Below are 14,872 nucleotides of genomic sequence, written 5' to 3' on the forward strand. Positions count from 1 at the left end.
AGGCGGGCAGATCACAAAGTCGAGAGTTCAAGACCAGCCTGGCCAGCATGGTGAAACCCTGTCTCTACTAAAAATAGATAAAATTAGCGGGGCGTGGTGGCGTGTGCCTGTAGTCCCGTCTACAGGACTACAGGAGGGTGAGGCAGGGGAATTGTTTGAACCCGGCAGGTGGAGGTTGCAGTGAGCTGAGATTGCACCACTGCACTCCAGCCTGGGTGACAGAGCAAGACTCTGTCTCAAACAAAAAACGAAAATAAAGAGGCTGAGTGCGGTGGCTCATGCCTGTAATCCCAGCACTTCAGGAGGCTGAGGTGGGTGGATCACCTGAGATCAGGAGTTTGAGACCAGCCTGGCCCATATGGTGAAATCCTGTCCCTACTAAAAATGCACAAATTAGCTGGGCATGGTGGCAGGCACCTGTAATCCCAGCTACTCTGGAGGCTGAGGCAGGAGAATGGCTTGAACCCAGGAGGCAGAGGTTGCAGTGACCTGAGATTGAGCCACTGGACTCCAGCCTGCGTGACACAGTAAGACTCCATCTCAAAAAAAAAAAAGGAAAGAAAAGGTCACAAGAACTCTGGGATGATGCCTGTGAGTGGTGTCTGGCACCAAGAGTCCTGGCTCACAGTAGGTGCTCAACAAATGCTGCTGATCCTAGGACGAGGGCATTCCCATAATCGTCATGTTCAAATCCCAGCTCCACCAGCTGCTCTCCTGACCAGGCACCCCAGTTGGGCACGAGTGTCCCTCACAGAGGTGACACACCAGTCCGTTCAGGTCAAGGGCGCAGAGCAGGCCCGGCAGCACACAGTAGGAGACTTACTAGAGCTCTGAGCCTGGCTGCGGTTGGCGGCGCTTCCCTGCAGGCCGGCCCCGCCCGTGCAGCATGGCTGCCGCCCAGACCCGCCCAGCGTCCCACCCAGCCCAGCCGACAGCAGCAGGGGGCAGGATTTCCCGCTGATCTCCACGTCCGTCCTCTGCAGTTTAAAAAGCGCCCAGCGGGGCTTAACCCTCCCACGTCCGGCCGGCCTCCGGTGCCTCTGTACCTTGTTCTTTGCAGAACCCCGGCCTTGGCCCCCTGCCTACTTCTCTGAGTTCCAGTATCCTCATCTGTAAAATGGGTTCCCCTAACCTCAGGGTCAAAAACGAGCATTCAGGGAGCACAAGGAGCCCTCGCAGCCCTGGCCGAGTGGGCGTCAGTCACCCGGGCCATCCTCCCCCTCCCCGCGGCGGTGCCAGTTATCTGGCCTGGGGAGGTCCACCCGGGAGGAGGTGACTTTGCAGCCCCCGGCTGCTATCGCTTCCTGACTTCATCTTGGGAACAGGCCGTGCTGTGCGTCCGCTTGGGGAGCCCACCGTCCGGGGAGGGGGGCGATTAAAAGGTCCCAACCTCCTCCGCAGGAGACCAAAGAGGGTGGATGGGGCCGTGGGGACTAGGCTGGGTGGGGGTGAGGCGCCTGCGCTGGTCGCAGTCGTCTGGGGGCCCTGGGGCCCTCTGCGCCGAGGGCGCTCGAAGACCCAGGGCTCCTAGCCCTATCGCTCCGGGAGACCCCAGCTCCTTCCCAGCCTGCCCCGCCAGCCCGGGGAAAAGGCGGCCCCTTTAAGAGCACACGGCCCCGCCCGCCCGCCCCCTCTGGGCCGGATCCGAATTCCAGGGAGGCGGGGCGGAGACAGCGGCGAGGAGGAGGCTGCGGCGCGGGACGGATCGAGCTGCGGCTCGGGCGGCGCCTCCCTGCGGCGGGCCCGGCCCGGCTCCGGCCCCCGCCGGGGCGATGCTCCCCGGGGCCGCGGGATGAGCCAGGTGAGCGCGGGGACCCCCAGCACTCCCTGCCCGATGCGCACGGACGGCGGGGCCGGGCAGCGGCGTCCGCGGCCTCTGTTTCCTGGGGCTGTGTGACCTTGGGCGGCCCCGTGCCCTCTCTGGGCCCAGGCCCGAGCACCGGTGGGGCCTGCGGAGGCCGCTCGGAGCCCTGGCGCCACAGGCTCCGGCCTGTGGAGCTGGGGAGGCTTCTTGGAGGAGGCGGGGCCTGGCCCTGCCCCGGGTTGCCGAGACCAGCCACGCTGCACCGCCTGGGGTCCTCCATCCATGGCTCTGCGACCTTCACGAGCTCAACCCTTTCTGCGCCTCAGTTTCCTCATCTGTAAAATGGAAATGATGTCTCCGCGCGCTCAGCCTTAATGCGGTCATGCTGTTACTGACACTATCTGCTGCTGCTATGTCGTTGTTCATGATGGCACAGCCCTTATGGAAGGGGGGCCAAGGGAGGCGCGGGGACCTTCCCACAGCGTGTGGGGTGGGCACCAGCCCTGAGCCATGCAGATAACCCACTCTGAGGTCAGGACCTGGGTTCCTTTTGTGTCCACTGAGGGCCCTAGCCTTTGTCTTCACCTCTCTAGGTCCCAGCCATTCACAATGGGCACCTCCCTGCCTGAGAGAGGCCCCAGCCAAGCCCCAGTTTCCACCCCAGAAAGCCACACAGCAAACACTTGTGAACCCTAGGTTTATAAAAATTATCCCATAGAGTCCTATGAGGCAGGGAATGGTACTGTACCCATTCGCAGATGAGGAAACTTGAGGCACTGATGTTTCCCGGAGCCAACATGGAAACCAGGCATTTGGCCCAAGTGACAGACTGGTGCAGGGGGCCAGCAGCTTAGTTTATACTGAGTGCTTGCTGGGTCCTCACAGCAATCCTGACCTGTGTTCCTGCCCACAGTGACTCGGCTGGTCCGGGCATGGCGGACCCAGTGGCGGGCATTGCGGGCTCGGCGGCCAAGAGCGTGCGGCCGTTCCGCTCCAGTGAGGCCTACGTGGAGGCCATGAAGGAGGACCTGGCCGAGTGGCTCAATGCCTTGTACGACCTGGGTCTCCCGGGTGGTGGCGATGGCTTCCTGACGGGGCTGGCCACGGGCACAACCCTGTGCCAACATGCCAATGCTGTGACCGAGGCTGCCCGCGCATTGGCAGCTGCGCGCCCAGCCCGAGGTGTGGCCTTCCAGGCGCACAGTGTGGTGCCCGGCTCCTTCATGGCCCGCGACAACGTGGCCACCTTCATCGGCTGGTGCCGCACGGAGCTGGGAGTGCCGGAGGTGCTTATGTTTGAGACCGAGGACCTGGTGCTGCGCAAAAATGAAAAGAGCGTAGTGCTGTGCCTGCTGGAGGTGGCGCGGCGTGGGGCCCGCCTGGGCCTGCTCGCCCCACGCCTAGTGCAGTTTGAGCAGGAGATTGAGCGGGAGCTGCGTGCTGCACCCCCAGCCCCCAACGCCCCTACTGCTGGGGAGGACACCACTGAAACCGCCTCTGCACCAGGGACTCCTGCCCGCGGCCCCCGAATGACGCCCAACGACCTGCGCAACCTCGATGAGCTGGTGAGTCCCCCAGCACCAGGTATCAGGGACCCGACAGCACCGCCAGGGCCTGCGATCTGTCCCTGAACCTCCCAGGGTCCACCCAGAACAGCCTGCCCCACAAAGAGTGCCCATGTTGAGCACCAAACCAAGGAACGTAGACCTGACCCCAAGGAAATGAACGGGTAGCCCACAGAGAGGGAGGTACTGGGGAGATCATGCAGCCCAGCTGAGCTTGGGATAGGATCTGGGATCCTGGCACGATCTTCCCTCGCTTTGTGTGCTGTACCCCAACTGAGCTTGTGCATTCCTTCTTCTGGGGGGCTGCATGATTGGGGCACTTCCTTGGTGCCCGCCCTGCACTCAGTCTTAGGCAGATGTGCCCACAACTTCATGGAGGCTTGAGGTTGAGTGTGCTGTGATGCTCAGTTGATATGAGGTGCGGAAAGCCCTAGGCAAGGTGCCTGGCACACAGTAGGTGACCCTGGGGGCTCTGCAGATCTCCCCATTCCCCAGGCACCCCTGGGAAGTCTAGCCGAGTTGCTTCTGTTGCTAGGAGTGAGGGTCCTGTTGGGAGCTTCAGGATTCATTCTAAGCATAGAAGGTGCCAGGCCCTGCCCCCAACTCTCTCGTCTCCCAGGATCTGGGTGGCCCCTGCCACCCCTGGGGCTGGACCAAGAGTTTCCTTCTTATCAGAAAGTCAGGACTGTGATGTGCCTGCCTGGGAGGCGGATAGCGGATGGCCATGGGCAGAGCCTGGGGCCCCACCCCCTGTCCCGGGCCAGGGTCACTCAAGGCCCCACCTGCTTATTTCCTCTGGCGGCGGGCGTTGCTGCTGCTGTGGGCGGGAAGGCGGGCGGGGAGGCGGGCTGGGCGCCCACATAGCCAGCCTGGCAGCTCTGGCTCTGGGGGGACCGTATGTGGTGTGTGCTTACCCAGCCAGTGGCCTGTGTGTGTGTCCCACGTGTCTGTGGTACCCCTCCACATCAGTGCCCACCCAGGGGACTGGGGCCCACTGCACCTGTGTCCCGTAGCCTGCCTGACCTCCCTGTGGACCCCAGCCTTCTTGTCTGGGAAGTGGGTGAAGGGCAGTGAGGATAGGCTCTGGGGCTCCCCCAGGCCTCTGGCATGTTCCTTACCAGGTCTCAGACCCTGGCCTGACCACAGCCCCCTCATCTCATCCTGGGTAGCTCCCTGGGCCCAGAGAACCAAGAAGGGGGAACTGGTCACATGTGGAAGCTGTACCCCCATCTGGGGCAACAGTCTCCATCCCCACTTCCCCAGAAGGCCTGACTTCCTCCTGACCCTGGAACGGCTGACATTAAGCCCCAGGAGGAGGACTTGACCTCTGACCCCTACCCTCTCTCTGGCCTCAGGTGAGGGAGATTCTGGGCCACTGCACCTGCCCAGACCAGTTCCCCATGATCAAGGTCTCAGAGGGGAAGTACCGTGTGGGGGACTCCAGCCTGCTCATCTTTGTGCGGGTAAGGGCCTGTGGCCACCCCAGTGGGCAGCAGCTAACGGGGTGGGCTGCCGGGCCCCCAGGACACAGCCATGACCTGCCAATGCCTGCAGGTGCTGAGGAGCCATGTGATGGTGCGAGTGGGTGGCGGCTGGGACACGCTGGAGCATTACCTGGACAAGCACGACCCATGCCGCTGCTCCTCCACTGGTCAGTGCTGGGGCAGGGCTGGGCGTGGGCGGGCAGCGGACTTCCCTCTGTGGCTCTGTCCCTCACATGCTGCCTGTCGTCTCTCCCTGCAGCTCACCGTCCACCCCAGCCAAGGGTCCGCACCTTTTCTCCACAGAGGGTGTCGCCTACCCCCAGTCCCCGCCCTGCTAGCCCCGTCCCTGGAAGTGAGCGCCGGGGTTCCCGGCCTGAGATGACTCCCACTAGCTTACGAAACACAAAGGAGGGGCCCGAGACCCCGCCCAGGTGAGATGCAGGAGGACGAAGGGTGAGGGGTCCAGCGGGTAGGGGGGCATCAGCCCTGGTCTGCATGGGTTGCCTATGCGCCAGAGTGACTCACACCCTGGGAAAAGTTCCCGTGGGTGGGGGCGGGCTTGGCTTCCCATCTCCACGGCAACCCAACCAAACCAGCAACACAGCTGGGCGGGCCCTGTGGCTGGGCAGCCGCCAGTCCAACCCCTGCTTCCTCTGGCCGGTCCTGGGAAGGGGGTGTCTACAGCCCAGGAAACTTCTTCTTCCGTGGCTTTTGGGGCCATGGGTGGCTGGAGGAAGCTGCTCACTTCTCCCTGGAAGTCCCCAGGACAGATCGATGCCCCTGACAGCCCTGTCCACCCGCCACATGCCCTGCTGTTCCTCTCTGCCCGTTCTGAATGCCAGTCTTTTTGTGGTACCCCATCTCTCTCTCTTGTCCCCCTGCCCCAGGCCCCGGGATCAGCTGCCCCCCCATCCCCGCACCCGCCGCTACTCCGGGGACAGTGACTCCTCAGCCTCCTCTGCCCAGAGCGGTCCCCTTGGTTCCCGCAGTGACGACACAGGCACTGGCCCCCGGAGGGAGCGACTCAGCCGGCGGCTGACTACAGGCACCCCGGCCTCTCCGAGACGGCCTCCTGCCCCGCGCAGCCAGTCGCGAGATCGGCCGGATCGGGGTCGGCCCCGGGGAGCCCCAGGAGGCAGGGGAGCTCAGCTGTTGGCCCCCAGCCCTGCCCGGCGGGCCCGGAGCCAGAGCCGCGAGGAGCAGGCAGTGCTGCTGGTGCGCAGGGATCGAGACGGGCAGCATTCCTGGGTCCCAAGGGGCAGGGGCAGTGGAGGCTCGGGCAGGAGCACACCCCAGACTCCCCGTGCTCGCAGCCCTGCAGCATCCCGGCTTTCCCGGGTCTCCAGCCCCAGTCCAGAGTTGGGCACCACACCAGCCAGCATCTTCCGCACACCCCTGCAGCTCGACCCACAGCAGGAGCAGCAGCTGTTCCAGCGCCTGGAAGAGGAGTTCCTGGCCAATGCCCGGGCCCTTGAGGCTGTTGCTAGCGTGACCCGCACTGGACCAGCCCCTGACCCAGCTCGGGCCCCCGACCCTCCAGCTCCTGACTCTGCCTACTGTTCCTCCAGCTCCTCCTCTTCATCCCTCAGTGTCCTGGGTGGCAAATGTGGCCAACCTGGGGACTCTGGCCGGACGGCCAATGGGCTGCCCGGGCCCCGAAGCCAAGCCCTTTCCAGCTCCTCCGATGAAGGCAGCCCCTGCCCTGGCATGGGGGGGCCACTAGATGTATCTGGGAGCCCCCTGGCTGGCCCTGAGCCCTCGAGGACCTGGGCACGGGGTCGGATGGACACACAGCCAGACCGTAAACCCTCACGCATCCCCACGCCTCGGGGCCCCCGCCGCCCCTCTGGACCCGCGGAGCTTGGGACCTGGCATGCCCTGCACTCAGTCACCCCAAGGGTTGAGCCAGATTCCTGGATGTGATGGACCAGTTCAGCTGTCCCCAGACCCCATCCCTTTTCCTTTGTGGCCTTAACCCCTCTGCATCAGGGAGCCCCCTCCACCTCGAGTACCAGACCTCATGGGACCAGACCCCTTGGGACCACATGGCACAATGGGACCTCTGTTGTACATTCCGGTTGGGGGATGAGCGTTGCTATTTAATTACTAATATTGAATGCCTTAGAGGAGGCCGGGGCAGCCCGGTGTCCTGAAGACCTGTGGCCCAGCAGAGCCTCTGATAGTAAAGTTTTGCTCCAGCCACCTGTCTGCTTCTTGAAGACGCCGCCTTGGGGCCATTCAGACCCTTTTAAGGACCCTGGAGTTAACTGCCTGGAGGCCAAGCCTGGCAGCTCTGACCTCTAGGCTTAAGGCTTTACCCTGCCCGGCCCAGAAATCCCAGGTGCACTCGAATTATTTTCCCTTTTATTATCCTGCGATAGGTGTGGCATAAAGAATACGTCCAGTGAAGCTCCAGGAGCAGGCTGCGTGTTTCCAGTCAAATTCATAGCCAAGTCCTTTCCATCTAATGAGACTGTGACCCCAGAAAGGACTGATTATCTCCAAAGGAGCCTGGGACCTGGTTGGGTCCAATGAGGTTCAAAGAGGGGTCCGTCGCTTAGGAGACTGGGTCGGAGCTTTCCTCATCCAATCAGGGCAGAGATTGCCTGTCCGAGTGAAGTTGGGCGATCCTGTCCAATCCAGCTCCCTGACTGCCCAGTCACAAGGTGGGGCCCATGGATGGCATGGTCCAATCAGGTCACATGAGGCTGCAGCGTGCCGGATGCAGCGCCCCCTGCAGGCGCAGGGCCGGGTGTGCAGGGCGCGCGCGCACCAGAGCGCAACGCAGCAGCTCGCGGAAGAGACGCAGCACGTGCCAGTTGTACTTGGCCGAGCACTCGAGGTAGCCGCAGCGCCAGCCCCTGCGCACCAGGGCGGCCAGCGCGCGCCGTGGTCCGAAGCGCAGCCGCTGCCGGTCCCGCTTGTTGCCTACCACGAGAATGGGCGCTTCGGGCGCGCCCGCCGGCCTGAGGGCCGAATGGAAATGAGAGACGCGGTGCCAGAGACCCCACCGCCGGAGAATTCCCCCAGTGGGTATACACACGCAGGCGCATTTCATTCCTACGGCCAGAGACCCCCCTCCCCCGACGAACTCCAGGCCCGTGTGGGCCAAAGATCACATACAGCTGAAGACCTTTCCACTGGCGAAGGCCTAAGACCTGGCCCACGACGTCGGGAGGCCCTACACACTCTCTTCGAGCAAAGGCCCAGCTAGACCTGCCCTAGCTCACCACCGCCAGACCTACCCTAGCTCCCCACCACCAGTCCTACCGCGCCCCCACCTGGTCTCCGCGATGCGCTGCCGCAGGGCCTTCACGTAGTCGAAACTGTCCGGGCTGCAGATGTCGTAGACGAGCACGAAGGCGTCCGTGTCCTGCAAGCTCCAGTCCTTAGAGTCTGGCCACTCCTGGGGACGGGAGGCCAGGGTTTGCGGGAGCCTCCTTTTCACCCTCCCGCTCTCGAATCCTCTGCAGGAGCCTTGGACGCTAAACCTACAGTTCATCCTCAGGCCAACATCACCTCCATCCAGACCTCTGTGCCCCTCCCCCAAGCTTCCCGGGCCCGGTCTCATGACCACCAGGATAAAATTTTCCAAATCGTGCCTGGAGCCTGTCAGCCACCCTCTTTCACCCTTGGTCTCCCCTCTGCTCACCCCGAATCTTCCTCTTTTCAGCTTTCCCCAACTCGGCTCAGACCACTCTCCTCCCCAGACGCTCTCAGTGCTTGCCACTGCCTCTAAGACTTAATTCCAAAGCCCTCGGCCCGAGCCTCGTGGTCCACCACGCCCCCAGACTGTCAGCTGTAACCGCTTATGCCCCTGGCGGAAGCACCTGCTGGTCTTTCCACCTGGAATGCTTTTGCCGTTTCCTGTTCTCAGAACTTCACTCGGTCTTCCAGGTTCGGCTCAAATGCCACGCCCTCCAGGAAGTCCTGCTTAATCCTGCCTGCTGTTTCCTCTTCGCCTCTCTAGGGTCAGAGGTCTGTCCCCGACTATGCACAAATTACTAAACGAGCCTTCCCTCCAGGGCACAGAAATGTGGGGGCAGAGAATGACCCCCCCAGCCCTCGTAGAGAGTAGAAAGTACACCCCTGCTTCTGGCCCCAGTCTCTCCCAACTGTATGTAGCTCTGCTCAAGGCCCCAGACACAAACCACACTCTCAAGGAGACACTGCCATGCACCACCACGAGCTGCTCCACACCCCCAGAGGAGGCAGGCAAAGGTGGAGGCGCTCACAGGAGCAAGGGAACGCCCCTGGGCAAAATCGCCCGGCCTCCAGCCTGGGCTTGGGCGTCTCCAGGTCGGCGGGAGGGGCTGAACGGCAAGTATCCCAGGACGCACACGCATCCTTCCATCCCGGACCACAGCTAGGCTCCCGAGGCCTCCACGCGGACACGCACGTGTGCACCGAGCACGCACACCCCTCACACTGTCACACACCCTTGCCCGCTCCTCGAGCCGCTACCTCCGAACCCCCGGGGCTTGAACCGGGGTCAGCGACATCGCCGTCGCGGATGCTCAAGTCGTAGACGGCGCCGTCGAGCAGCACCGCGGGTCGGTAGAGGCGCGGCCCGTCCGTGGGCCGGTGGCGCTCGGGATAGTCACCGAACAGGAACTGGCGGATGATGGCCGTCTTGCCCACGCCCGGGGCACCTAGAACCGCCACCCGCAGGCTGCCCCCCATGGCCGGCCGGCGCTGCCGCTCCCTGCGCCGGAAAGCCTCATGGGCCGGCGCTGCGCCGAGTGCCCCCCGGCCGTGCGCCCTGCGCCCTGCGCGCCCTGCCCAGTGCGCCCTGGCCCCGCCGCGTTTCTCGTCGCCCCTCGGAGCACCGAGACCGGAGTGTGCAGACCCAAGGCCGGGGCTGGCGGAATGAGGGCGGACAGACAGCGGAGTGGGCAGACAGGTGGCGGGCGCGCGAGCGGCTCCGGCGGGTGCCGAAGCTTGGGAGAGAGCAGACCCGGCGCGGTGCTCAGACACCGCCTCCGCCCCGCAGCGCCAACCCAGGCGCCGGCGGCCGCGCGGGGCCCCGAGGTCCGCCTCCCTTGCGGCGCGGGTCCCGCAGCGGTGCGGGGCGCGGGGTGCAGCGCTGCCTCCCGGAGCCTCTGTGTCTCTGTCCTTCTCTCGCTTCCGCGCCCGGAGCCGCCGCCCCAGCCGGCGGCGCGAGCGAGCGGGGCCTCCCGGAGGCGGCGATAAGGTAACCGCCCGCCCCTCCCACCTTCCCCCACCGCCCGGGACGCCCCTCCCAAGAAGGGCCGCAGGAAGGTGACTAGGGGACAGAGATCCCGGAGAGGGTCCACCCGTTCCTTACCCCTCCGCGTGTCCCGCTCTTCTCACCCGCTCCAAAATAGAAACCCCTTCCTACCCACGGCCGCGGCCGCTCCTCCAAACACTGCTCACCCCACGCTGGCTCCCGACAAACCCCGGCCCCCGGAGACAGGCCGCCCGGGGTCCGAATGGGGGGGCGGCTGTGTGACCTTGGGCGAATCGCCGCACTGCGCTGGGTTTGGGCTCCAAATCCATCACAGGCAGACACCTCAAGAGGCTCTGACCCTTTCTTTAGAGCCTACTATGTGCCAGGCCCTTTACTAAGCTATTACCTACGTGATTCTCGATCCTAGCCTCGGCCTGGCATCCCCGGTTGAGAGAAGAAACAGGCCCGAGAGGGGAATCCGCAAGGTTAGAAGGTCAGTGAAGGGCCCTTAAAGTCACCTCTGAGGTCCCGCCTACCTTCCTCCTGCCCATGAGGTAAATGGCCCACACTAGACAATATTCAGACGGCCGTCCTCGAGGGCAAGTGGAGACAGAGGGTGCGAAGAGCACACCGAGTCACAGCTGCTTAGCCCCAGATCCCTGTCCCAGCAAGGCTGGAGCACCCCCATCACTAAGGCCATGTTTTCTGCGTGAGTTGCAACCCATAGTAGCTCCCCTCAAAGGGGTGCAACCTGCAAAACAGATGCCCAAAGCCCAAGTTCCCCCTCCCTGGAGCTAGTGGAGAAGCTCCTGCCCCATCACAGCTTGGAAAGCCTGGGTTAGCCCAGCCCCCCATCCTCTGCCTCTGCTCTCCTCCCGGCTGTGTGGGGGCTCCCACGTCTCTGACCTGCACATGACAGTGCTCACGAAATGGCCAAAAATGCACAGATATCATCTCTGCACTGACTAAAGAGTTCATTTATTCATCTCAACAAATATTCCAAATCTTATTGCTTGTCAGGAGGCTGAGATGGATTTTAAAAACAGACAACAGAAAAAAACAAATGTTCTTCCTTAGGAGAGAGGGTTCTAGAACACATGGGATCTAGGAACTGTCAAAGCACAGACAATGTACCCACCCCAGCCCAGGGGAAGTAGAAGAGCTAAATCCTGAAGGAGGAGGAGGCACATCCTCCAGAGAGCCCATCCATCTTGACAACCAGAAAGTGTCTCCAGGACAATGGCTGTGCTTTCATCCTTCCATGCTGGATCAGGGGCTGGGGTCCACTTTCACTCCTCTCCTCAGCCACTAGGGAGCTCAGAACCACCTCTGTCCAGTATTCCAGGTCTTTTAGCTCAGTGAGTGGAGACTGCTGGCTTCATCTTTCTTTCCTACCATGATATTTCCCTTCACTTTATGTCCCCTTTCAGGTTGTAACTTTTCAGACTTCTGGGTTTTGTTGTTTGAGATAGGGTCTTTCTCTGTCACTCAGGCTGGAGTACAGTGGTGCAATCATAGCTCACTGCCTCCTCGACCTCCTGGGGTCAAGTGGTCCTTCTTGCTTCAGCCTCTAAAGTAGCTGGGACTGCAGGTGCACACTATGACATCCAGATAATTTGTTTATTTTTATTTTTTGTAGAGGTGTAATCTCACCATGTTGCCCAGGCTGGTCTTAAACTCCTGGCTTAAGTGATTCTCCCTCCTCAGCCTCCCAAAGTACTGGGATCACAGGCGTGAGCCACCATGTCTGGCCAAACTTTTCAGGCTTCTGGGTTTTGTGAGCTGCTTCAATTCCTTTGGGGAATAAGGCAAGGAATAAATAAGAAGGCACTCAGTAACTCAGTAGTGTGTGGAGCGATCAGCAGGATTTTTTTTTTTTTTTTTTTTTTTTTTTTTTTGAGATAGAGTTTCCCTCTGTTGCCCAAGCTGGAGTGCAATGGTGCCATCTCGGCTCAAGACAAACTTCCACCTCCCAGGTTCATGCGATTCTCCTGCCTCAGCCTCCCATGTAGCTGGGATTACAGGCATCTGCCACCATGCCAGCTAATTTTTGTATTTTTAGTAAAGACAGAGTTTTGCCATGTTGGCCAGGCTGGTCTCGAACTCCTGACCTCCTGATCCACCTGCCTTGATCTCCCAAAGTGCTGGGATTACAGGCATGAGCCACTGCGCCCGGCCCAGGACGTTTTTTTGTTTTTTGTTTTGAGACGGAGTCTTGCTCTGTCACCTAGGCTGGAGTGCAACAGCACGATCTTGGCTCACTGCAACCCCCACCTCCCAGATTCAAGCAATTCTCCTGTCTCAGCCTCCCAAGTAGCTGGGACTACAGGTGCATGCCACCATGCCCAGCCAATTTTTGTATTTTTAGTAGAGTTTCACTATATTGGTCATGCTGGTCTTGAACTCCTGACCTCAGGTGATCCACCCGCCTCGGCCACTCAAAGTGCTGGGGTTTCAGGCGTGAGCCACCGCACCTGGCCCAGGACGGTCTTTTTTAAGGTCTTCTCAATGCTAGGTGCACTCCTGCCCACCCCTGGGTGTTCTTCCTCTGGAAAGCCTTCCTTGCTTCTCTTTCTGACACTGCAGACAGAGCTGTGTGTGAGGCGTCTCTGGTACCCATGTGTATTTTTGGATGGCAAGGATAAGGGGCACTGTTTTTTTTTTTCTTTTTTTTTTTTTTAAGAGACAGGGTTTCTCCATGTTGGTCAGGCTGGTCTCGAACTCCGAACCTCAGGTGATCTGCCTACCTCGGCCTCCCAAAGTGCTGGGATTACAGGCGTGAGCCACCACGCCCGGCCCTGAAGGGGCACTGTTGACTGGGAACATCCTGAGGCTCCCACCAAGCCCTGCAAACCCCACAAGCATGTCACGTTCCCTAGGAAACTCTCACAGCAGCATTCCTAGCAGCAGTGCCCATTTATCAAGGGCCTGCGATGTGCCAAGCCTGAACCACAGCCTCACGCTCAGAGGCTCCCAGGGACGCCATGATTGGGCCACAGTTGCCCAGCAGGAAAATGGCAGCACAGGGACCGGAACCTAGGCCTTGGCTTCCAGAGCTGGCTTTCTGAGAAGCCTAGCTTCATCTGGACCCAAAGAGCTCTAAGGAAGTGCTCAACTGAAGCTCCCTACTGAAGCCCCCCGTGGGGATGGACTTGAGGGAGGCCTCTAGGAGACCCCTAATCCACAGGGCCTGAGCTGAGCCCTGATGGGAGTGGGCAGCCCTGTGTGAGGCTTTCCGAAGACTGGCAGGCTCAATCTGCCTGTCTGCCTGGGATGTGGATTTCAGGGTTCTCTCATCATTCCCCTCACTCCTTCCCAAGGAAAGGCTGTGGGGCTCCTGCCTGCTACCCCTCTCTAATCCCTATTCCCCAGGGGCTTCCCAGGCGCTCCTCACATGCCCCCATCCAGTGCTCCAGGAACCACTCGCCAACCATGCATCTGCTCCTTTAGCAGATGGGACTGGCACTGGGCACAATGGCCAAGGTGGTCCTTGCTTGCCCTCTGTGGCAGGGAGAAAGAGACAGACATGCAGCTAGGCAGGGACAGGTGAAGACAGGAGCCCTGGGCTGGTTCAGGCCTGGGGAGATGAGGAGGTCTAGGGAAGCACCAGCCTGGTGAGAGGTGAGGGGCTTATACACATGGTGGGGATGGCTGAACAGGGGCAGGCACTGGGTGGGGAATTCTGCTTCCCCCAGTTCATTGTCCACAGCCTCCTAACACCAGCCACCTAGCCTTCACCCATATGGCTTCTTCCCAACTGGGCCTGATTCCAGCCCATCCCTGGAGTCAGGCACCACAGACTGTATCCAGCTCCTGGGGGTGTTTGTTGTGGACTCCTCTGCTGGGTCATGCCAGTGACCACTAAGTATGATCTGTCCTGGCCAGGAATCATGGCTCCACACCAGCAGTAACTCACCTCCTGCAGCCACGAATGGGGGTCACAGCTCACATGCTTGGGGTGTAGTGGGTCCTTGGACATCGTCATGGTGACTCCCACTGATCGCAGCCAGGCAGCCTCTTGAAGGCTGGTCTTACAGCCATCAGGACACGAGGTGGCCGGGCAGGGCTGTGCTTCCAAGCATCTGAAGCTTTCTTCACTTGGGTTTGAAGCTTCCTTCTAGGTTTGTGTCAGCTGTGCAAGTTACTTACATTCTCTGCACCTTGGGCTGGGTGCAGTGGCTCACGCCTGTAATCCCAGCACCTTGGGAGGCCAAGGTGGGAGGATTGCTTGAACCCAGGAGTTCCAGACGAGCTTGGGCAACATAGTGAGACCTCATCTCTATAAAAATTTTAAAAAATTGGGCCGGGCGTGGTGGCTCACGCCTATAATCCCAGCACTTTGGGAGGCCGAGGTGGGCGAATCACAAGGGCAGGCATTCGAGACCAGCTTGGCCAACATGGCAAAACCCCGTCTCTATTAAAAATACAAAAAATAAGGCCGGGCGCGGTGGCTCACGCCTGTAATCCCAACACTTTGGGAGGCCGAGGCGGGTGGATCACGAGGTCAAGAGATCGAGACCATACTGGTCAACATGGTGAAACCCCGTCTCTACTAAAAATACAAAAAAATTATCTGGGCGTGGTGGTGCACGCCTGTAGTCCTAGCTACTTGGGAGGCTGAGGCAGGAGAATTGCTTGAACCCGGGAGGCGGAGGTTGCGGTGAGCCAAGATAGCACCATTGCACTCCAGCCTGGGTAACAAGAGCGAAACTCTGTCTCAATAAAAAAAAGAAAAAGAAAAAAAAGTACAAAAAATATACAAAACTTAGCCGGGTATGGTGGCGGGGGCTTGTAGTCCCAGCTACTCCAGAGGCTGAGGCAGGAGAAT

The 14,872-nt window shown here is 60.8% G+C and overlaps 2 protein-coding genes and 1 long non-coding RNA gene across 4 annotated transcripts; 1 reads left to right on the forward strand and 2 right to left on the reverse strand.

The window, feature by feature from the left end:
* The first annotated feature begins 1,669 nt into the window (after positions 1–1,669).
* GAS2L1 (growth arrest specific 2 like 1) lies at positions 1,670–7,053 on the forward strand. The gene is made up of 5 exons (XM_012464942.3): positions 1,670–3,369; positions 4,725–4,832; positions 4,924–5,020; positions 5,113–5,284; positions 5,741–7,053. Exons 1-5 carry the CDS (start codon positions 2,737–2,739, stop codon positions 6,774–6,776), a joined length of 2,046 nt encoding a protein of 681 aa, XP_012320365.2. The 5' UTR covers positions 1,670–2,736; the 3' UTR covers positions 6,777–7,053.
* A 147-nt stretch (positions 7,054–7,200) lies between these two features.
* RASL10A (RAS like family 10 member A) lies at positions 7,201–9,992 on the reverse strand. 2 transcript variants are annotated; one of them, XM_012464945.3, is made up of 3 exons: positions 9,318–9,992; positions 8,135–8,259; positions 7,201–7,819 (listed from the first exon to the last, which is right to left on the reverse strand). In XM_012464945.3, the coding sequence occupies exons 1-3, from the start codon at positions 9,534–9,536 to the stop codon at positions 7,552–7,554; spliced, it is 612 nt and encodes a 203-aa protein (XP_012320368.1). In that variant the 5' UTR covers positions 9,537–9,992; the 3' UTR covers positions 7,201–7,551. The 2 variants fall into 2 exon arrangements, 1 of the variants encoding a protein (XP_012320368.1); XR_001109369.2 differs by lacking the exons at positions 7,201–7,819; positions 9,318–9,992 and adding an exon at positions 8,506–9,281 and having other exon boundaries at positions 8,176–8,259.
* A 1,009-nt stretch (positions 9,993–11,001) lies between these two features.
* Positions 11,002–14,481, reverse strand: LOC135271303 (uncharacterized). The gene is made up of 2 exons (XR_010339418.1): positions 13,961–14,481; positions 11,002–11,838 (listed from the first exon to the last, which is right to left on the reverse strand). It is a non-coding gene; the product is annotated as an uncharacterized LOC135271303 (long non-coding RNA).
* Between the last annotated feature and the right edge of the window lie 391 nt (positions 14,482–14,872).

The sequence above is a fragment of the Aotus nancymaae genome, unplaced genomic scaffold, assembly GCF_030222135.1.
Source record: "Aotus nancymaae isolate 86718 unplaced genomic scaffold, 86718_ANA_hifiasm-v0.15.2.pri h1tg000076l, whole genome shotgun sequence".
Lineage (NCBI taxonomy): Eukaryota > Metazoa > Chordata > Mammalia > Primates > Aotidae > Aotus > Aotus nancymaae.